General features: G+C 40.7%; 1 protein-coding gene across 1 annotated transcript; it reads left to right on the forward strand.

Annotated features, from left to right (window-relative positions):
• Positions 1-1,940: 1,940 nt before the first annotated feature.
• Positions 1,941-19,693, forward strand: LOC121959330 (synaptopodin 2-like protein). The gene is made up of 5 exons (XM_042508593.1): positions 1,941-2,191; positions 9,058-9,209; positions 9,317-9,610; positions 10,095-10,483; positions 15,501-19,693. Exons 1-5 carry the CDS (start codon positions 1,967-1,969, stop codon positions 18,101-18,103), a joined length of 3,663 nt encoding a protein of 1,220 aa, XP_042364527.1. The 5' UTR covers positions 1,941-1,966; the 3' UTR covers positions 18,104-19,693.
• Positions 19,694-23,913: the final 4,220 nt, after the last annotated feature.

Below are 23,913 nucleotides of genomic sequence, written 5' to 3' on the forward strand. Positions count from 1 at the left end.
TTCATGTTTTTCAGGCCAAGAAAAATATATGAGTTGCTTATACTGGACCTGAAAACATGTAGGTACATGTGTAAACGTACCTTTGTGTGGTGCGTACAGTACCACACTGGTGCAGAGGGCCCACAGCCACAGACAAATACATGTTGTCTTGGCTCTTTAAGTTTCCCTCAGGCTAAGAGCCAATATGGCAACAGTAATTGTTCCAGTCATATATCAATTAATTATAGTGTGACAAGAGGTGGCCATCTGAATTGGGTCAAATTGTGTGTCCCAAATGTGAGCCAGCCAATAAAAGCCTGCCAAATTTGGTTAAATTTTAGGGGTGCAAATGGGGCTTGGGTCAAATTTGGGCCTTTGCAATCAGGTCCAATTTGGAAATATTCAAGAGGGCTATTTATCACAATTGTGGTAGGAGTTTCATTAAATGATCAGTTTTAAGCTTCTGTTGGGCCAAGTAAGTTTTGGCTAACTAAATTTTGGAATCGCCTTGCCTTTAATTTGCGAGACCAGAGGTGTCGACATTAATAAACAGCAGCCTGAGAGCCAGCATTCATCATCTCTCTCAACACTGCAGGAGGGCTCGCCAACATAGAGCCTGCCTCTCATTTACTTAACTAATTTTCTTATGCTTTTTATGGGGAAACTGTGTTTCTTGAGAGCTTAAGGATAAAAAATTATGATTTCTAGTTAAATCACTGGAGCAAAAACTCCCTCTACATGGATGAACTTGCTGATGAACTGTTTATACGGTTAATTGAAACCCGCAGCAATATCACTTTCCTTGTGCTGCTTTCAGATGAAAGTATTTTACAAGAATTGAAACCTCTGAACCCCAAGGACATTGGTTTATATGTAAACATTATATTTACAACTATCATAATCACCTATTTTAAATGTTAACATTATTCAAAAAATTTAAGCACTTATTCAAGGTTTCTTGTGTTTTTTAAACTTTTCTTTTCTTTTTTTTTGTTATAACTAATTTTCAGATTATTGTCTTGTACTTTTTTACTAACGTCTTGTTAAGTTTTTTTTTTTTTTTTTTTTGTCCTTCATTGCCTTATTCCATGTTTTCGAAAGAAATCAAGCCAATTTTTTCACATTTCAAAGGGTTATTAACCACCTGGCATTTGTAAAATATTTCCTTCTTAAAAACTGAACCCCGAGCACGTTAGTTTGATTTCTTTAAAAAAAAAAAGGGGGGGAAAGGGCAATGAGCAGCTTTGTTAAATTACTAGATTTAGAGAATTGTTTTTAAAAAGCGAGGGAAAAATATCAAGGGAAAAAAACAGGAAAAGACTATATTTGCAATTATCATAATTACATATTTAAAATTATGTTACAAATTTCTTTAAAAAATGTTAAGCACTTACTCCACATCATTTTTTAACTTTTTAAATTTTAGTTTTATTTATTTATTTATTTATTTTTTAACGAATTTCAAGGTTGTTTTTCTGTACTTTTTTACTAATTTCTTGCTATTTTTTTGGGTCAATTCTTCTGTTGTTGATCATGGCCTTCTTCTCATATGTCTTTGAAAGAAATCAAGCCAATTTCAACCAACTGAAATTCCTAAAATATTTCCCTCCCACCCCGTCTGCTCTAAGGCTGGGGTACTGTGGCGGAGATGGAGACAAATCTGTGAGCCGCGGCTGCTGGACGGACCGGCTGAGCTGGGGTCAAAGAGGGAGTGGTGGTGGAAGTTATTTCGGGACCGTATATCAGCAAGCATCCTGTCCTGTGCAGAGTGCTTTAGAGTGACATGGCAAGTGTTGAATACAAGAGAGGATGCACACACACACATGCACGCACGCACGCACGCACGCACGCACGCACGCACACACACACACACACACACCCACACACACACACGCTCCTGCCCCTTCTCACCCTCCGACACAGCATTCCAGTGTGAGCAGATGAAAGCCAGCCACCCCCTGTCTCCTCATGGGTGGAGTAACTCGTCATGGTCACAGAGAGGAGCGTGAGGCAGAAGCCACTTGCAGAGTGTGAGGAGCTAAAGACGGAGAGAGCAACTTACAGTACACACAGTCACACACACACAGCAGGCTGTGAGCTGGGAGCAGGGATGGTAGCGGAGGAGATTGTGGTCTCCCTCTCAGGAGGTTCCCCATGGGGCTTCAGACTGCAGGGAGGAGCAGAACAGCAAAAACCTCTACAGGTGGCCAAGGTACAGTGGAACCTATGTATGTGTGTGTGTGTGTGTGTGTGTGTGTACAGTATGTTGCAGAAAAGACTTACTGCCAAGGTGGTAACATGAGTAGTTGGGTTTAATACAGACTGCAGCTGTTAATTGCAGTCTGGGGCCTTGATGGTCAGTCTTGTGGTTTGCTATGTATGTTTGTATTTTAAGCTTTAGTTATAAAAACTTTATAGGAGGCATAAAATCTGAATAAATGAATCTGCAGCTCATTGCATCGGTGTCGCTATGAGCTTAAATCTTCAGGTGCTTGTAGGTAGAGCTGGGCAATATATCCGTGCTATGTTGGTATTGTGGTATGACACTAGATATCGTCTTGGATTTTGGATACTATAATATTGCAAGCGTTGTCTTTTCCTGGTTTTAAAGGCTGTATTACAGTAAAGTGATGATTTCTCTACATGTTCTGTTATTTCCCTTTACCTACTTAGTCATCATATCCACACTATTGATTATTATTTATCAAAATTCTCATTGTGTACATATTTTGTGAAACTATCAATACTCAACCCTAAAATATAGTAACAGCATCAACATTGAGGTATTTGGTCATAAATATGGCAATATTATATTTTCTCCACACCACCCAGGCCTAATTATAGTTATTGTTATGAGTTTATAAAAACAAAATAAAAAATACCTGTATCAGTGTAAGTTTGTGAAAGTAGTTTTACTAGTAGTTTCGCATCTGGATTTTTAAAGGCAGGAATTACCTTACGTTGGAGAGCATCACTGAATTTGAGAGGGATTTGTTTGATTTGTGAAGTAATATAGAAATGCTTATAATCAGGATGTCTTCTCACATTAATCCCCTGTACCTAAGTAATTGTTACTCAGGAAAAAATGCCACTTTTCTGAGTATTACAGTAGTATTTGGAAATCTGAAAGGTATGGTTTTTCAATATTGTCAAAATTACAGATGCTCCTCTATTTGTTAAACTGATACCAAGATGCTTTATTGAGGCAATGCAGTGCACAGCATGCACCACCAGAGGATGATAGAACGGACAGTTGAGCCTGAGAAAGATGGCGACTGCAAGTGGTCGGGATAACGTTACAGGACTAGTGAAAAAAAGGGAAAAAAATCCTTTTGTGGATTATTTCCACATTTACCTTTAAGCCTGCTTTTGTCTTATTACAAAAGCAGTTTATTGGCCACATGATCTTATTCAACACATCAACTCTGTGCAGCCCACTGATGTGTCCGTATCCGTATCTGCGGCAACAAGGTCCAGCAAGAAGGGTGCGTTTTTTCGATGTATTCATTATTCTATGGTCCGTATTTAAACCAAGCAAGACTTGTCTAAGTAGGCTCATTGGATATTAGACCTCCAGTATTGAAGGTTAGATGATGACAATAACTCCTATCTTTAATTTTTTTCTAAAACTCAAATACCATAATATACTGCATATCCCCGTAAATTGTCAGGAAGGTGTGAAGGTATGAAAAAACAAATACTGCATAAACAGAGTTTTGACCACAACTTATCTTCCCATTAAAACTACAATTTTCTAATGCTCATCTGGCCGCAGCCAATTTAAATTTCCTGTTGTGTGATTCAGTTGGGGTTGTGGGTTAGAAAACAGTGTGAACACGGTTGAGGGTTGATATTAATTTGAATTTAATTACTGCAACCTGATCATGATAGTGCAGTATGAGACTAGTAGGGGTTGATTTTAAAAACATTACTGTACAGTGCATATGTTTCGATATTACTACTCTGTATGTGCACAATTACACAAATGTAAAAATCGTTTTGCAGTGATTAATCGATTACCTAACAGCGTCTCAAATGTGACTATTTTTAAATCTTCAAGTTACTTTAAAGGTATAAACCTAAATAACCCGGTACCAAGTGGTATTGTAATGTCTCTTGCCGAACAATACATGTATTTGCCTGGGTTACGATGCCAACTCCCTGACGAATCAGCAAACTTTATGTCGCTACAACCAATACACGCTGATGTGGAGTGCGATGTATTCGACAGCATCGGAAGTTCAGCGTGCCAACATACCACCAAAATCATGCCATTCCATTCATATTATGGGTCCAAAATCAAGTACTTTATTGGTATCAGTATCACTTTTAAGATCTAGTGTGTAGAATTTACTGGCATCTAGTGGAGCTGCTGCACATCCCAACCAACGGACACGTGTCCTAAGTGCCAAGCGAGAAAATCAGAAAATGCGAATGGTTTTACCTAGAGCTAGTGTTTGAGTTGTCCATTGAAAGCTACTGTAAAAACAACATGGTGGACTCCATTATTATGACTTCCTCCATGTCGCCTTGTTTGATGTCGTTTGTGTAAAACCTTCGACTCCGCCCTCTACTGGCTGCATCTATGCCAACATAAATGACACATGGAAGTACTTTTGAAATGTATGCATCTATTTTTCGTACGTAAAAGGAGTATAAATGAGCTTTAAGAGAATCTGCTCTGTATGTAAATGTAAACAGCTAATTCTAAGATAACGAAAACACAAAGATTCATAGTTTCAGGTGACACTGAAGACAATATCGTTATGAATATTTGACTCCATTTTTGACAAAAGATGCCCCTAAATCCTACTTATTGGACATTTAAGGGTACCAGTATTGGTACTGGTGTGGGTTTTTTAGTTGTGGGCCAAAACTAGACATTTGAGGACGTTGTCTACATTTTTCACAATTTTCTGACATTTTATACACCAAACAACTATTTGATTATCAAGAAAGTGATTGACAATCTCAGTTATCATTAGTTGCAGCCCTGCAAAGTCGACAATGAACTTTCAGATTTGTCATCGTTACATTTTTGTTTGACAAAGTAATCTGACCGTAAACCACCGTATTTTTTTGCTTTTTAGTTTGGTTTCTTCAAAAGCTTTTTGCATCTGAGTTTATGTTTGTTGACAGTCCAGTATGTTGTCTCTAATAAGAAAATCTATTCTGGAGGGGGAGGAATGCGACCTCGCTCACACTGACGAGAAAAGTTGGCGGGTCACTCATAAGCTGCCATAACCTGTGATTCAAAAAGGAGTGTCTCTGGCACCAAAGACCTCTCTTTATCCAGGATTTTCAAGCAGATAAGGTCACCTTTGACGAGAGTTTGATCAGTGTGTGCTTCCTCTTGTTAGTGTGTATGTGTGTGTGTGTGTGTGTGTGTGTGTGTGTGTGTGTGCGTGCATACCTCAGATAAGCCCAGTTGGGAATCGAGCACAAACTGGAGGATCAGAATAGCTCTTTTAAGAGGACCTGGAAGCAGAGCATGGAAAAAGGCCTTTTGTTCACACAGATACATACACACAAACACATACACGCTCATGTATTGTCAAGTTTTTCATTTTGGAATTTTTTTTTTGTTTTGTTTTACTTTGTTTCCCGTCACTGTAGTGCCTGTCTTCCTTTGTCCCCAAGTTTAAAAAAAGTGTACTAAAGTATGCTTAATTTAAGTACACTTAGTATACTCTAAGAGAACATCATTAATATACTAATAGTGTGCCTTTTTTGGAATGTACTGATAATGTACTTAATATAGGCCTCTAACTATATATTATTGTGCTACTAAAGACATACTTAAATACAATGAAATGTACTTGACTGTACTATTTTGAGACTTATACTTAGGTTGTTTTTTTTTTTTTTTTTTTATTTTTTTTATAAAAATGTGTGGTAATCCAACTTTTTTTTTTCTAAATGTATTTTTTCATTATAATCTGCTTAAAAGATCAGCATTTTTTGCCTTTATTAGTGCTCAGCCTACATGGAACAGGCGCTCTAGCCGCTGAGGTCGCGGCCGTCCCTTTTTTTAAATTACGATTTCAGTACACTTGAATTGTACCTAAAATGTGTATCGAAATATACTAAAAGTAGAAAAATGACAAAATAAAATAAATTGTACTTAAGATGTGTTTTTAACACATTTTACTGTCATTTTAAATATTTTCTTTAAATATAATAAGGGAATCAACAGTTATCTAAAAATGTATTGAAATATACCTGAAGTAGAAAAACAGAAAAAATATACTTAACGTAGACAAAAGTACATTTTTTTAAAGTACAGCATAAGTAATGGAAGATGTACTTAAGTATATATAAGTACATGATGTCTCAAAATGGTGCAGTCAAGTACACTAAATTGTATTTTGGTGTGTCTTCAGTACCAATAATGATATACAATGATTTAAAAAACTGTTAGTACATCGAAAAAAAGGAAATTTTTTGTTTATTGCTAGTATTTAGTTTATTGCAGAGTACTTTTTTGTTCCTTGGTCTGTCTAGGAATGTGGTCAGTTTCCCTACGAGGTTTTATTTTGGGTATTTGGGGAACATATGGTTAACGACAGGCACCCCCCCCGGTCCAGACTCGTGATGCAGCTGTTCAAACCCGCTCTTTCATGATGTTGTGTATGTGTACGTGTGTGTACATTTGTGTGACTGGGACAGAAAGACAGCTTGTCCTTGCATGTGTGGGACAACTGGGTCAAGAGGCACTGATAAAGACAAACACTGAGTCCTCTTGAGAGTCCGAGTAGGTGCGAGAACAAACTTTTCCTCCTCTCAACATTTTTCACTGTGATAAGGTGTGTGTATTAGGACAGAGGGCCTTATCTTCCTCTTTTAGATGAAACGGCAATCTAGGGGACAAGAATAATCGCCTCATCCGCCCCCCTGTCACAGACATACTTCCTGAACGATCCTATGACATCATCTCTTAGCGACCTTCCAGGAACAGCTGCATGACTTCACGAGTTATTCTGATACAGGGACAAGGATGGCAGCAGAGGAGAGCCGCCTGTTGCTGAACAGCTTTCAATCAGCTTTAGGTCATTTCACCAAAGGCTAATCTCACCGACCAATACCGTTAAATCTGTGAGACTTTTACAGGAAGTGCACCGATGAATGCCCATAACATTGATAGTGAGACAGTTTACAGGGACAATTCACCCCTAAAATCAAAAATACAGATTTTTCCTCTTACCTGTGGTGGTGTTTATCAACTTTTTTTGTGAATTGACAAATGCTGGTGATGGAACGAACAAATGTTACTTTTCAGAAATCATGACCTGGTTACTTATGATAATCCTTGTTGTAGGCAGTTTCATGTAGGCACTATTTTCCTTCCTCCGAACTACAGCCGCCAACCTGATCACCATGCAGGAGATAGTGTGCATCTACTCATGGACCAGAGGCTCATACTTGTGAAAGTATGCAATTAATGCCGTCCTCTTTGGCTGAGCTGTAACATTAACTAGCGCAGTGGTGCTGTGAGCTAGCAGTAGATACACGATTCATTTTGCACAGTAATACGGTTTACTAGTGTAGTGTGGTAGAAAGAAAGTAGTTCCCATGAGGCAGCTCAAAACAAGGTATGTGGATTGTCTTGAGTGTTGTGATTTCTGTAAAGAGCCATTACTGCTGAAATTTTCAAATTAGTTTTTTGGTACTATGAGCACCGCAAGCCATCTAGTTCCATTATATTTGAGATACATTTTTAGATAATATATACGAAGAACATGCGAAAAAAGTAATGCGCAGCTTAAGAAGAAATGAGTCAAAAATTAGCAAAGAAAAACTGTGAAAAGTACAAGACGGGGAGACAATATGTTTTTTTAAAGTAAAAATTTTTTTTTTATTATTTTAATTTATTATTTTCTTGCAATTTTCGTAAAAATCTCTTGCCAAGTTGTTCATTGCCTTTTCTACAGTTTTTAAAGGAAGGCAAACCAGTCTGCTGAGATTTCATATAAAGTATCCATTTATCATATTGAGACACTTTGGGATAGAAAGCAGTCAGCTCAGAGAATCAGAAAAAGCTGTTACAGACTATTTTTGTGACACTTAGAAAAAAATAAAAACTGGCTCCTAATGTGGGTTTGAAGCCCTCAAGGCGTAAATATAGACAGTGCAGGCAGTGCAAATGCTGGGTACTGTGGGGTGATACGCTTACTCTACATAACATTCAATGGAAAGAATAATTTGTTATGTTTTTGGTATTTTGTCTTATACATATATATGTAATTATGATTTCTGGGTAATGCATATTTTGATGTTGTGTTGTGAAGTCTCTATCTGACCAAGTAACGAGTAACTAGTGATCACCGGGGCCCGTAAACTTATGACACTGCCCCAAGGGGTTGCAAGATGAGTAAAAAAAGGGGGAAAATTATAATTCGAAACATTTATGCTGTAAAAAACATATGTATTGCTTTCTAAGTTCCATACATTTTTACTTTCTATTTCATGTGAAATCCATCTCCTGGATATAACTTATAGACTTATAACTGGTGATAATGTGTCACATGTATTGTTTTGTTATAAAGGGTCATAAGACAAAAAGGTGGGTAATCGCAGGTCTAAAAAGTTTAAAAACTGTTTGAAGGTGAGGTGGTTTAGCCCTTTGAAACCTGGACTGACATCACCTTTCATGAGTATTAAAACCTCTGAACCATGGGCAAATTGGTGAGAAAAAGGAGCAACATGCAAATAAATGTCTCACAAATGTCAAGAAAAGAAAGTGGATTAAGAAATGTATTTTTTAAAAGATGTCTAGGGAAAACTGTATTTATTATTATGATAATTACACCTTTAAACTTACGTTAATAAACTTATTTTTAAGTACCCTTTCCAGGTCATCTGTGTGTGTGTGTGTGTGTGTGTGTTGTTTTTTTTAAACAAATTTTCATGTAATTCACTTGTACTTTTTACTAATTTCTTGCTACTTTTGGGGTCATTTATTCTTTCTTTGATCATTGCCTTCTTCACATGTTTTTGAAATATAAATCAAACCAGTTTGCTAAGTTTTCAAAGGGTTGCCTTTGTATTAATGTGTTATTAACCCTTTCCTCTCTGTAGGTGCGCAGGCGCAGCAAAGCGTGCAGAGCAGGACTGAAGGAGCATGACGAGCTGGTTGCCATTGGCGACCACATGTGTGCAGAGCTCAGTCATGCTCAGGCCATGAACCTCATAGACACAGAGAGCGCTACACTCCACCTGAGGGTTAAAAGGTCAGAGCATGGACTCACATCCATCACAGTCTCTGCTACATGAAGCTATTTTAAACAAATTAATGCATGTTTTACATTTTCACAACTCGTCATTCGTGTGATTCCAGGGCCCCTCCCGGGTTCCACTCCTCATCTTACTCCGCATCGCCCCGCTCCTCCACGAGGGTCCAGTCTCCCCCCACGGGCCCCTTGCCCTCCCACTGTTCCTCCATCCTCTCCCCCACCGGGGCACCCAGGGGCATCACTTCCCCCCCAGACAGCGAGGCCTACTATGGAGAGACAGACAGTGATGCAGACACGCAGTCAGTCACGCACCGTCGCCAACGCCGCACACCTCCTCACGCACGCTCACCTGCACGCTATGACAACCAAGAAGAGGAGGAGACCTCTGAGATGAGCGGGTAAGAAATAAAGACTTCCTGTTTGCAATGTGTCCAAACTACAGTTACTGCCTTGCTGTTGTACACCTCCGTGCACCAGTCAAGTTGCACCTACAGTTTACATCCATGAATACTTCACATGCAGAAGATTTACAAAATCTGCACAGGGGTCAAGGTGACCTTGACCTTTGACCGATGAACACCAACATCTAATCAGTTCACCCTTGAGTCCATGCAGACGATTGTGCTAAATTTGAAGAAATTTCCTTCAGGTTTTCTTGAGATATTGTGTTCACAAGAATTAGACAGGCAAAGTTACAGCGACCTTAACCTTTGACCTATGACCACCAAAATCTAATGAGTTCTTCCTTGAATCCAGATGGACTTTTGTACTAAATTTGAAGAAATCAATTCAATGCATTCTTGAGGTATCGCGCTCATAAGAACAGTACGGACGGACGGACACAGTGTTATAATCTCTATCATGTTTTCTATTACCTCTCAGCTATGAGAGCGCCACAGATTTAGGGGTTTCCATACCGGGGCAGTGGGATGGTCAGAGTCTTGTTGGCGTCCCTCGCAGAGAGCTCATCTACCAGCCACCCCAGACCGAGTGGACCACCCCAACACACACCCCACACACTCTGACCCCTCACACACTCACCCCGACGCCTGATCAGGGGTTGATGGAAGCGGAGGGAGAAGGAGACAGCGGCTTCCAGGAGGCGGGGGGCTGCATCGGGCTGGCCTGTCCACCGCTAGTGTCTCCTGAGCGAGCAAAAGAGGCTCTGATGTTGGGGTCTGGAAAACATCTGGTGCCAATGGTGGGACCACAGCAGACCCCCGTCAGTGACGAGCTCTCCACCACCTACAAAGACAAAGCACGGCAAGCCAGTAAGTATATCTTTATATAAAACCACAGCAGTACACTGTTACAAGTAAGTGATCCAGAGATTAAAAAGGGCTGTATGAGGGGGAAAATATACTAAGTCTAAGTCGTATACACATAAAGTATAAGAATGGCAAATTCACACATACACACACTGTTATTACTAGAATATATTTGATACCAAATTGTTATCATGCACTGTATATGCATACATCTTTGGGTAGGTAATGCACCAGAATGTAGCTGTGAGGGCTGTAATATGGAACAAAGGTGCTTACAGGAGTAAGGAAGGACTGCAAAATCCATGTAAGCAGGCAAGATGGGCTGGTGATTGAGACAAACAAACACAGGACTTTACCCAAGGAGACTGGTGTTTGTGTTCAATGTAAAGCCAAGTTAATTTAACAACGGTCATCCATGATTCTTTTTCTTTGTCAGATTATGTCAGAGGTGAGGCGTTACCTGTAGCAATTTAAACATCAATAATTATGATCATAATCAATAACCTGATTGCTAAGACTGTGCATAGCCAACTGAAAACAAGTGAGGACATTTACTCTTGTATACATATTATAGTAAAGTTAAAAGATGATGTTAAAATCCTTTCCAACATGATTATTCTCTTTTGTGAAGCCAAAAAACAACAATAAAAAACACCAAACAAACAAAGAAACTGATACAGTAAGTAATACCAGTGAGGTGACAGAAATAGGTTAAAAAGCCCATGCAATTGTCCAAATTTTGAAAAATACACCATTTTAGATACATCAGAGGCTATATGATCCTTTTGGTTTATGGTAATTAAACCTCTTCATCATATTTGTTTAGAAAGAAATGTATAGTAGATGTTACAATGCTAATTAAAGTCCTGTACAGCATTTAATGGATGTGTATATCACTTCCACCCATGTCAAATACAATGTGGATCTTAGATGTTGTATTCAAACTTTTCTTCATACAAGTTTGAGGATGATACACCAGCTGTTAACCAAAAAAAATGAACCTCTAGTTTCTCACGGCAATGCCACTATTTCAGTCTTGGCCGCAGTGTTGTCCCCTTTTAATTTAAATTCCAAAGATTCCCCTGATGTCTCCGTAGGCGTCAGCTGTGTACAGTAGTTTTTAGGTTATCAATAACTAGATCCCCCTCTAGTGGTGATGTTCTACAACTGGAGCATCCAGTTACATCTACAGACTGGTGGTGATGGGGTGAGATATACCAGATACCTGCAGAGGTATTCCACCTCCTCCCCCTTCTGTCCCCTGAAACAGCAGTGCATCTCTTCTGTCAGTATTCGGAGCATTTGCCTCGCTCGCTGTATTTATAGGCATTGAAGCTTCTGATCGACAGACTGAACGCAGCTCTGACTTACAAGCCTCACAGCTGACTATGTGGTGTGTGAGTGTGTGTGTGCAATGTGTGGTGCAGTAGGCTTTGCGCCAGGAAAACGTCTCTGTTTCTAGTGGTGGAGTGACTGGTAGATTCACTGATTAGTCAGTCAACAGAATGGATCAAGTCGTTCATCAAACCAAGAGAAAAGGTGAACATTTGCTGGTTACAGCTTCGCCAATGTGAGGATTTACTTTTTTTCTCTGCTTTATATTACTATCAATGAAGTATCTTTGTGTTTTGGACTTTCGGTCAGATGGAAAAGTCGTTTTGAACACGTCCCCTTTGAGTGTTGAATGTTATGGTTGTTTTTTGTTTTTTTTTAAAGATCCTGCCGTTTAATGAGGTGAAAAAAAATTACTAAACTGAAAAGTAGTGGAAAAAGATGTACATGATACATTTTGAGTAATTAAATGATTGCTGAGATAAGAAATGGGGATAATAGAGTGGAACCAGCTCACTAATGAGCATGTTATATCTCGTTAACTTAATCTGTACAAAAACAGAAGTGTGAAAGATGAAAATTTAACAGCAGTTATGTGCCGGGAGAGACACAAAAGTTGATTCAAACTTACAGAGGTTGGGACCAAGTCATTATTTTGCAAGTCACAAGTAAGTCTCAAGTCCTATACTTTGAGTTTTGAGACCTAAAGAAGTCATAATGCGTTCTTCACTAAATTTAATGCCATTTTAACAATGGAGTATTATAATTAATGTATTAAAATCATGCATGTTTTTCAAAATTTGCATTTATTTGTTAAAACTAATTTTTGGAAGTTTTTGCAGCTCCGTCTGTTATTTTTGACCCGCACGTTTAACTTTACCTTTTTTTTTAACCACCACATAGTATTTGTACGCCAATTAAATTATCTTTAGCGTAATTTTTTTCCAGCGGGCACTCAGTAATGTAACGGTAGTTCTTCGTGGCTCTCTCCTTCTGCAGCTTGACTGGATTATGTCCAATTGGTTCAATCAAAGTGGAACTAAGTGTCAACTTGCTGGGAATTAATAGCACTAACATTAGTCGATTCATTAAATTACAAACACTTTGGGCTTGGGTGAAGGTATCAAGTATTTTCAAGTCACAAGGCTCAAGTCCAAGTGAAGTCACAAGTCATTGGTGTTAAAGTGCAAGTTAAGTTGCAGGTCCTTTTTCATTTTTGTCTGAAGTCATCAAAATTGCAACCAAATCTGAATCAAGTCCAAGTCATGTGACTTGGTAAAAAACACCTTTAAAATCTTCTCATCGAACTCTTCACAAGAAAGCAAAAAAGAGTATTCCCCAAAATGAACTATTCCTTTAACTCCTGAAGTTTCATCATCCTTGTCTAGTTAAGTCATCATTTCAACGAGGCAGTGATGATCGCAGCTGATCACACTGAATAACTATTTGCTGATGGAGTCGTGACTCGATGGGATCGAGTGTTGCAGTAATGAGGGATCCATCATCCGGTGAATGACTTAGGTTAGGGCTTTACTATAGAATGATGAACGATGACTGAGGTGTTCAGGGACGTGCTCTTTCTCACGTTACACGCAAAGACACAAACACAAACAAACAAACAAACACACACACACACACACACACACACACACACACTTACACAAATCGCCTTTGACTTCGGATATGGGATTGTTAGCTCTGCTGCTGTAGAGTTGTGTGTTTGTGTGGAAAATCAGTGAGGAGTTATGACCAAGCTTTTCTCTATAAACTATAATTGGCTTTATGAACTCATACACACACACACAAATACACATATACACACACACACACACTCAATGACACTGCTGTCTAAATATCCTCTGGTGAGGGGTCTTCCCGACCTTGTGTCGCTCTGTGTATCAGTGTGTGTATATGCAACAGACTGGACAGGTGTTTGATGCCTGTCACACAGACAGGAATAGTGGGTTGACATCATGTGTTGCTTTGGGTTGCCGGACACAGACAAAGGTCTTTACATGGGCTGTGCCCCCCAAGAGAAGAGCTGGAAGACAGAGACTAAACGGTGCCCCACTCAGAGCAGACCTGGACGTTGTGAGGGTGTGTGTGGGAGGGTCTGAGGGAGTTTAAGGACACACACACACACTCACATTTGTGAGATGAGGGACCTCACATCTCCTTCAGGTTCAGACATAGGTGGACACACAGTCCCACACACCGTGTACGCAGGTAAGAGACTTTAAAACCCTTTTTTATGCACACATTTACACACAGATTCATCCACGTTAGAACTGAATGTTTTTCCTTTTCAATTAAGAGGGATTTCTTATTTTCTATGTCAACACACTGGGGAGTTGACGATCAACGTCAAGGTTATTGTTGTGCAGTAATGAACTTGACTAATGATCCCGATTTTTGAGAGTAAGTTAGCCAGTTTTATGCTGTAAAGAGGGATCATACAAGCTGATGGTTCTATATATTGTATACTGCACGGTGTACTAAGTGTTGTATTGTGGGTTGGATACATAATGCAAAAACAATGGTATGACGTGAGTTACAAATTATTTATAGTTATATTTAGCCATGCTGGCAGTATAGCTCTGAGGACAATGTTGGTCTGCTGGTTGGTGAGTCCACCACTTTGGTTCAAACTGGTTAGAAATGAAATCTGGTGCAGATATTTAGGACTTTGGTGACTTTTTATCTTGCGCTACCAGTAGGCCCATATGTGTGGTTTTGAGTGAAAAGTCTCCAAAGCTATTAGGAGGTCTGTCATAAATTTTCCTCAGGCATTCATATTTCCTTTGTGATAAATTCTTACAACTTTGGTGATCTCTTTGTCTTTACTAACAGATACAATCTGTTTGGAGGGATACAACATATTTAAGCTTTATAATGAAAGTAATGCAGGGGTGGCTTTGGATTTCATTGTTATAGTATGCATGTTTGTATGTGTGTGTGTGTGGATGGGTTTTCGGTATGAATACACTGAACTAACAAAAGGACAATAGAACAGGAAATGTGAAGTGAGAGGAAGAAAATAAACAGAAGAAATGACAGAGGTAAAAAGAAAAAGGGGAGGAAAAACTGCATCTCTTGTTGGGTTTAAAGGACAAATGTAAACAAAAAACATTGTTTGCACCGTTGCTAAAAACTGTCCATTAAACCTTGTAAAGTCTGCTCTACAACAATATCTAAACTTTTCAACTGAAATATCAAGTTTGATATCTAGATTGTGTGTTTGTTATGTTTCGATGAGCTTGACTAAATGAAAGTAGATGTGTGTGCACAGAGACTGCATCACACTATAGTTATGTAGTGAGGATATTGGAGAGAGTTGAGCCAAGATACTGGAAAGATTCAAATAGCCTTGGACTAAGCAGACACACACACACACACACACACAAACAAGCATTTGTGCAGGAGACAGTCTGATCTCACCTTCCCGGAGTGTGTGACTCAACTCTGGAGTGCAGCAGGAATTCTTTGTTCTAAATCTACAACACACACTCCTGTCTGTCACTGGTAATCCTCATCGCAGCTCCTCACTGTGATAATAATACTATAAATCAGTCAGTGAGGGCTATCACACTGTCATTTCCCTTATTTGTTAAAAAACCCCTTTACTGCCTTTGTTTCAATCTCTTTCAGCTCATTATTTTGTTCTCTCTTTCCTCTTCCTGTCTTGCAGAGTTGCAGCGTGGGGAGAGCGTGGTGGAGAAACAGGTGAAGGAAGCTCGCACTAAATGCCGCTCTATCGCCTCATTGCTGACTGATGCTCCCAACCCCAACTCGAAGGGGGTGCTTATGTTCAAGAAACGCCGGCAGAGGGCCAAGAAGTACACCTTGACCTGCTTCGGCAAAGCTGAGGGAGACAGAGGAGGGGAAACAGAAGGAGACACAGGAGGGGAGACAGAGGAGGAAGGAGGGAGCTCCATTTTGAGCGGATCAGAAGTTGACGAAGAGGGATTTTCAGCATCGTTTGACCCCACTTGGGATACTGGTTATCTAGACCTGCTGGACAGGAGAAGCTCCGCCTGCCCGTCAACCACACCAACAACACCAACAACGCCGACAACTAATCACAACTTGGGGTTGGACATCTCAGCCTTTCAGTCACCAGGACTTTTTGCCAATCAAATCCCCGGATTGGAGGTCTCAAGGCCAGAGAACTCGGCCTATCAGGGCTCAAGGCTGGAGAGCAGCGTCACAAAGCAGCCAATCAGTAATCAGCCTGCACACATGTGTCCTCCAGCTGTGGCTCTGACCAACGGGGGTTCAGTAGCTGTGAGTCGGGCTAGTGTTGTTCTGAGCCCGCCGTCTCAGACACCGCTTTCAAGTCAAAATGGGCAACAAGGCATCGCTAACCCTAACCCTACCCCTAACCCTGACCCTAGTCCAGGCCAAATCGCAGACTCAGATCATCACCTGAATCCAGGCGTTCTGAACCGCACTGCTCGCCCCTTCACGCCAGGCCCTGCCCCTCCTCGTGCAACCGTAACCTCTGTAATGTTTCGCCCTCCCCAACCCAGACCTGTGGCAGCTGTCTCCATGGTGACTATCCAACCTACTCGCCATCCATCAGGGCCAGATGCAAGGAAAGCGGTGTCTAGCACCTCTCTGTACATCCCTCCAAGGAATAACTACAGCAACACTCCATCTGTAAACTCGCCTCCCTCCTCTCTCTCTTCTGCGCCTCTTTCCCAGACTGCCACAAATGTGCAAACATTTTCCCCTCAACCCGCAGTGTATGCTTCCCCTTCTGCCGTATTTTCCCCTCCAGCTCCGCAGCAATTTCCCTCTCCTCCCTCTCTAGCTTATCCACCTCCATCCACCTGTATTCCTGCTTCTCCCATCTCACCACCACATCCCCCTGATCTGACTAAAGCTTCCATCCATGCTCAGCCCGCTCCTCCTCCTCCTCCTCCCACCCAACCTCCTCCATCCCCACCTGTCCAACCCTATATCAACATGACAGGTGCCGTGACCCCTGGCTCCAATGCTTCCATGGCAACACCTCTGCAAGCTCCTGATTCTCTGGCAACACGTGAGGAGCGTATCTCTGTCCCTGCTGCTCGCACCGGCATCCTGCACGACGCCCGTCGTCGTAGCAACAAGAAGCCGATGTTCTGTTCAGTTCAGAATAAAGATGTTTCTCCAAACCCGGACCTGCTGTCAATGGTCCAGAACATGGACGACCACTTTGGGAGAGCTACAGGTGCCGAACCCGGAGCTGCGCCCAATGCGGAGACTGGGCATGAGTCAGGGCCTGAGGAGGACTGGCTGAGGTTAGGGGCGGAGGCGTGCAACTTTATGCAAGCTCAGCGGAGACCCAGGCCACCTCCTGTCGCTCCCAAACCCCAAACCCCTCAGGTACCACAGCTGGCGGGGAAAGGAGGTGAGCTGTTTGCTCGCAGGCAGAATCGAATGGATCGGTACGTTGTGGAGAGATCTCCCTCTGTCGCCGCAGCACCTTACTCTCCAGCCCAGACGAGAGAGCCCTCGCCCACGCCTTCTCTTCCTGCCACCTGGAAGTACTCGTCAAACATCCGTGCTCCTCCGCCCATCAGCTACAACCCCCTTCTGTCTCCCTCCTGCCCTCTGAAGGCTCAGAAGAAGCCTGAGGTGTCAAAGACAAAGTCTGGGCCTAAAGGTCAGAAAGCCGGCCTCAAGTCTGTAGACGTCATGAGCCACCAGCCATACCAACTCAACTCATCTCTGTTCAGCTACGGGGGCGGGGTTCCCCAGCACACTTCAACCTATCAGCAGCAGGGAGGAATGACAAGTGGTCCCCAGAAGACAGCACGAGTGTATGAGGTGAAGCGCTTCTCCACGCCGCCGCCGACATCCACAGGGCCCGCACTCAAAGTGATTGTGCCACGATCTGCTACGACACTCGGAGAACCACTGTGGCGCTCTGATGTCACATCTCCTCCACCTACAGGTGCCCCCGCCCCCTACCAGCCATATCAGCCTCAACCATACCAACCTCAGTGGGCCACCTCCCCTCTGACTTCCCCACCTCCCCCTGCTCCTACTGCTCCACTCCCTCAGCTCCCCACCTTCTCTGCTGCTCCAAATCAAGTCCAGTCTCCCACTTACTCCCACCCTCCACCCTCCAACACCAACAGGCAGTTTAAGAGCGCCCCAGATCTAAGTCCCATCGGCCACACTGGTGCCCCTCAGCCGGCATCCAGCACCACTCAACTGAGCAGGGTCCCAAGGCCAAGGTTCAGCACCTCCAACCTGGGTCTGCAGCCTTGTGTCTGGCGTCCTGGATCCACGACGCACTGAGCACACTCCTGCCTGGACATAATAAACCAGTGCTCTACGGGGACATAGAGCAACATTTTTTAAATGTGTTTTTAGTATCGTCATATTGTTTTTCAGATTCACAGCTTGAGGTTTTACCAGCCACGTTTTATCACGAGTTTGTGGCACATTTTCTCACTTACATTTTATTTTGTTGACTCATTCATTTTTTAGTTGGAGTTGGAGGGAACACTGTTTAGCAAAGTAAATCTATTGTGGAAACATGAGAAAAGTTTCTTTTTTAAAAAATGGGGATCAACGGCAGATTGAAAAGACAGAAAGAGATGCTTGGGGAAACAAAGTTGTGTAAATATTGAATTGAATGATGAATTAAGTTTAAAAACAAAAAAAGAGAATAGAGGATGTGGAAAGACAAGAGTGTTAAAGAGTGAGAAAGATGAAGTTGAGGATGAGAAAAAGATGAAAATGGAAGCACAGGAGGCTCTGATACAGTGACATAACACAATCATTGGGCTTTATTAACGACTATGTGGGTAGAAACGTCCTTACTTTGTGCACAAAATGAGTATGTCCACAAAATAACTGTTGGATTCTTGACATGATCTTACTACCGTGCATATGTTAGTAAATCAGAATAATTCTATATCAACAGGCGCATGCTTGTTATTTGCAGTCGGCATACTACCACTATGTGCCAAACAGCATCGGAGAAACACTGATTTGAATTGCAAAACTGTTTTTTTCAGTGTTTTTACCATTTTTAACTATACAGTCTATTTGTTTTGTAGAGGAAGAGACCTCGGCTCATGGTAAAAGACCTCCTGAGCAAAGAACACTAAAGGAACTCTGAAAAGTTGAAGTTTCAGCTGGTTGCAATCTACAAACCTCACCACTAGATGTCCCTAAATGCCCCTCAATTTTACACACTGTTTATTGAATACACTCAGCACAATAGTTTTAAATGGTGTTTATAAAGCCATTTCAAATGAATATTGTTTTAATATGCTATGCATTTAATAAAAAGCTGTGTTGATATTTTTCAAGACAGCCAGGCCACCATCATTTGTGTATAGGCTTGGTCTGAAATTTGTCCACATTATTCAAACAAATTCAGGCGAGAAAATATTGATGAATTCTGGATTTAAGTGTAAAGAGTTCGTACACACAGTGTAAGCACAGATTTGTGTGTATGCATCATTTTTGAATGAGGTCAAGTGTCTGTGTAGAAGTGTAGAAGGTGCAGATTTGCCTTCACAATCTGTAAACATCCTACAGTACCTGTTGCCATCAAGCATGATCATATCAGAAAAGTTGCTTTACTAAAATATTTGAAGTTGCTATTAGCACTGTAATTCCTCCTCTGTGATATATATATATTCTAAGGATTTCTGTTTGATGATTTAGTCTTTTTTTAGTTGCACTCTGCAGCAGTGTGTGCTTTGTTTTCTGTAGTTTAGGGCAAAGAGCACAGCTGCCGTGAAGAAGGGAAGTCTTTTAACAGTAGCCTTGATTTCCGATCTGTTGATACGAAACAAGAGATGTATAACATGTCTGTTTAGCTGTTTTCCACGGAGACATGCGGCTGAATAAAAATAGACATGAGTCACCTCAGCTGTCACTCTGTTTCTGCCTGTGTCACCGGCTCCGGCAGCGAGCCCCGGTATCTCCTCCTATATTTAGCTTTTTACCCTTTTCCTCTCTTTCAGGCATTTACTGAAGAGTCTAATAGCTTAATTGGTCTCTCAGGGTGTTGAGATCAAATAGTCTTTAATAGTGACAGTTTAGGTGTCAAGATAATGTTTCACCACTTTCACCACATGGAGGCACTGTAGGATTTGTCATCCAAACATGTTGCACCTCTACAGTTTATGATCTCCCTCGTCTGGGAACAGATTTTACATTTAATGTTTGAGTGGCGGGGGGAAAATATCTCCACTTTAAATCCAATCTTTATATAATTTAATCCTTTGAAATCAGAGCAATCTGGCTTGATTACAATCCAAAAAAAGATATTAGGGTGATGAGCAATCAATGAAGATTTTATTTATTTATTTATTTTTTTTTACAGTTTTCTAAATCTACTAATTCCCTGAAGTTTGCTGAGCATTTCAAAAAGGGTTGCTCAGTGCCTTTTCCCTCCATGATTTTGAAAAAAATTGCACCAATTTGCACAGGATTCAAAGGTTTAAATACTTGTGAAAGTCATTGAAAGCAGGAAAAAGAAAAGTGATGTTGCTCCAGGTTTTGAGGGGTTAAATTAGAGTTTCTTAATCTTAAAGGTACAGTTCAGATTTTTCTAATTCAGGTTGTAAGGAGTACATATACATAGACAGTGTATTATAAACAGTGGATGTCAGTCAGCCTGCACCTGGTTTGGAGACATGGCTGGAGTCCTGCTGTGGAAGGGGGCCCGCAACAAAATGTACTTTAACCATCTAAAAAGAAAAGCAATATTAGTTTAAGTTTATGCTACTTTGAGAGTGTTTTTATATTAATGTCAGACATTGTCATGATTTCCAATGGAAAATTAATCTGTTACATCACTCTCTTCAAATCCAGAGTCCATTGAGAAAAATAATGATTTAATATCGCTAAACAAAAGAGCTGCTGGTCTACTTCTGCCTCCACCAGTTAGTTTTTTTGGGTAATTTTGTGACTTTAGAGTTAAAAGGGGTTAGTTCAGATTCACCAAAGTAACACAATAACATAAACAAACTAAATCATATGAGGCAGTTGTAGACCAGCTGCTCCTGTGCTTAGTTAGTTAAAAATGCTGTTTTTCTCAGTGGAGTCTGGTGGATGTGAGGAGAGCCTAAATGAAGAACTGAAGCCGTTAACGACTTCCCGTCAACACAGTTTAGTTATTGTTTTATTAAGGATGCCCATTAGCTGAAAGCAAAACTGTCACTATTCTAGGTGGGATCTGGTACATATTCATAACATTTACAGGGCATAATATATATTATACATAACTCATAACTAAAACCAAAAAAAACAAAGTAATTATGTTAATAACAACAACAAAAATTTCAACAAGAAAAAACAACAAATAATAATAATAATAATAATAATAATAATAATAATAATAATAATAAAAATAATAAGGCTTTCTCACGCAAAGATAAAAGTGAAAATACTCCAAATAGAGCGTACTCTTAAATTGATATTGATTTTTTTAGGTGGGACTTTTTTAGGTGGCTAAAATATGTTTTGTTACTGACCCCCCTCCACAGCAGTATATTGATTATTGTAGCTTCAGTGTCAGACTCCCGCTTGTCTAAAAAAAGGGGGGCGTTTTGACTGACATCAACTGTATGTAAAATGTTTACTATGAGTAAGTACCTCATATAATTTCACTTTAAAAAAAGCCCTTTACTGCAAACACACTGTATATTAGGAAACCCAGAAGACATAAAAGTCCCTCTTCTACTTATTTTATTTTAGATTTAATATCTGATCATTGCGGTTGAAGTTGTCCTTGTAGTACCTACGTTTCAAAGCAGATTAATGAGAGCCACATGACAGCCTTGGAGCTGTGAAACCCAACCACGGCCACTGAAAGGGATCTAACCTCTGACCCTTGACTGGGATCAGGTGACAGACGGGGCTAACTTTAGCTGCTAACTTTAGTCCTGTTCAGTAAGCTTAGCTGCTGTGCTAGTGGAGGGTACAACGCACACACAGATATCCAACTCCAGCATGCAGCAGATTCATTTTTCTACTAACTAGGTCACTGGATTTTAGAAATACATATAAGCTGTAACTGCACTTACAGTAATGACTGAAGTGGCTCTTTCAACTCTTGGCCAAATTACCAAATTAGTTCAACAATTCTCCCTCTATCGCTCTCTCGCCTCATCTCTGTTAATTCCTCTCTCACTCAATCGAGCACACACTCACACACACACACCATTTCACCTATTTTTGGAGCCGTTAATCTTCAGCTATTTGGCGCGGTGCTAAACTCTTAATTCTGATGGCTTTTTTACAATGTGATTGAGAGTGGAGGGGAAGTGCTACCTCGTACATCCTGTCTCCACTGGCGGCTCTGCCAAAGAAGCTCTTTACTCACAGCGGGTTTCTGGGTCAACAGTGTCGAGTGTTTGGGGTCAGGGGGGTCAAGGTTTAGGGACAGGTTGGTTGATGGACAAATAATGGTCCTTCTAATCTATGAATTACTGTTTAGGCCTACCAGGCACAGGTCCATGGACCCAGAGTGTGAGGGCCTCCTTTGACCTTCACCTGTAAATATCACTCAAATTAACACGTATCAACCGAGAAGAGACTCAAAGAGACACAAAAAGACCACAAAGGGATGCAAGGGATACAGTTTCTACAAAAAGATGATCAATTCTTCCCTGCTGGGTGAACAAATCACTGTTTACTGCCTGAACAAAACTCAAAATGACGAGCAGAAACATAAAGAGCCATTATAGCTTATTTTCCCACAATTGCACAGATACCGACAGATTTACAAAAGCTGCTGGTTGGATCTAAAAAGCAGAGGACTGATGAGGAACTGTGACTGACATGATGATACAGGTATAACTGCTGCCAGGCACAAACAAAGCATGAAGTTACAAAGGTTTGTTGTTTGTAGGAGGATGAATAAAGAGGCGATGAGAGGGGGCGGAAAACACATCAACAAAAGCATAAATGCCCTCCGGCACGTAAAGCCGAGTGACAGGGGAAGACAGTAAGTGCTGTAAAGATATTTTCTATTCTCTTGTGTTATTTGTCATGTTATCAAAAGCTCCTGTTCCCCTGAGATTGGAGAGAGCGTAACAAACAAGCTGGAGGAATTCAGGAATATCACCATAAAATGTGACACGCTCTCTATGAACAATACACACTCTGCTGGTCTTTCCAAAGTGTAGGCTGAAGACCAAAGGCTGATGAAATATTTTGTTATCTTCAAACAGCTCTGGTTATAGAGAACCCCAGTAATGAGTCTTAAAACCCGGAAATGAGTCAGCATTTCACCTAAAATAAGGTCTGTGATTAACACGCCCTTATGAGACTTTCAGGTTTTGTTCTACGACATTAAATATATCGGTAAATACCTAACTTGCAAACGTTGAAGCGTCTCTGTGTCTTAAAAACGATGGTTGGCTAAAGAAAACTAAAATCATGACGGACTGCACTGAGCACAGCTTTTCAGCCTGGTAGCGGCGGCGACGCGACTGTAGTGAAGTTCGTTTATACCCCGTCACTAGCTTTTTACTTCTAGCGATTGCATTCAGTCTTTAAACATCCTGAAAATGGTGCTCATTTGTGAAGATTATCCTCTTTGAACAAAACAACAAACAGCAGAACATGTATCATAAATGCTTGTTTAACACAGAGCTAATTTCCTGCAGTGATCCAAAATCTATTTGATCTAAAGTATTTATTTAAAATTATGTACCAATATTTTTTATCATTGCTCAGTTTTTTTTTTGTGTGTGTACTTTTTTTCAGGTATTTTTCTCATCCACTTTTTAAAACAAATTTTTGAGGCATTTCTTGTTGAGTTGCCCGTTCCCTCTTTCCATGGTTTTAAAAGATATCAAGTCAATTTGTGCATGTTTTAATATCTTCTATTCTTACATTAGCCTTTCTATTATTACTCTTATTTTTTTTAAACAGATAACACTGATAGATTTAAAAAAAGATCATTATCAGCTTCTTATTATCACTCTTCTCATCAAACCCTGAACTTGAAACACCACACCCACCTCTCTCTTTACCCCCTACTCAGTTCACCCCACCCTCCCCTCCCACCCCTGAAGCCAGGTCCACAGCACTGGAGCAGCCCTGCTGACGGGGTTTCACTCTCTCCAGGGCGAAGA

This window comes from Plectropomus leopardus, chromosome 19 (genome assembly GCF_008729295.1).
Source record: "Plectropomus leopardus isolate mb chromosome 19, YSFRI_Pleo_2.0, whole genome shotgun sequence".
In the NCBI taxonomy this organism is placed as follows: Eukaryota; Metazoa; Chordata; class Actinopteri; order Perciformes; family Serranidae; genus Plectropomus; species Plectropomus leopardus.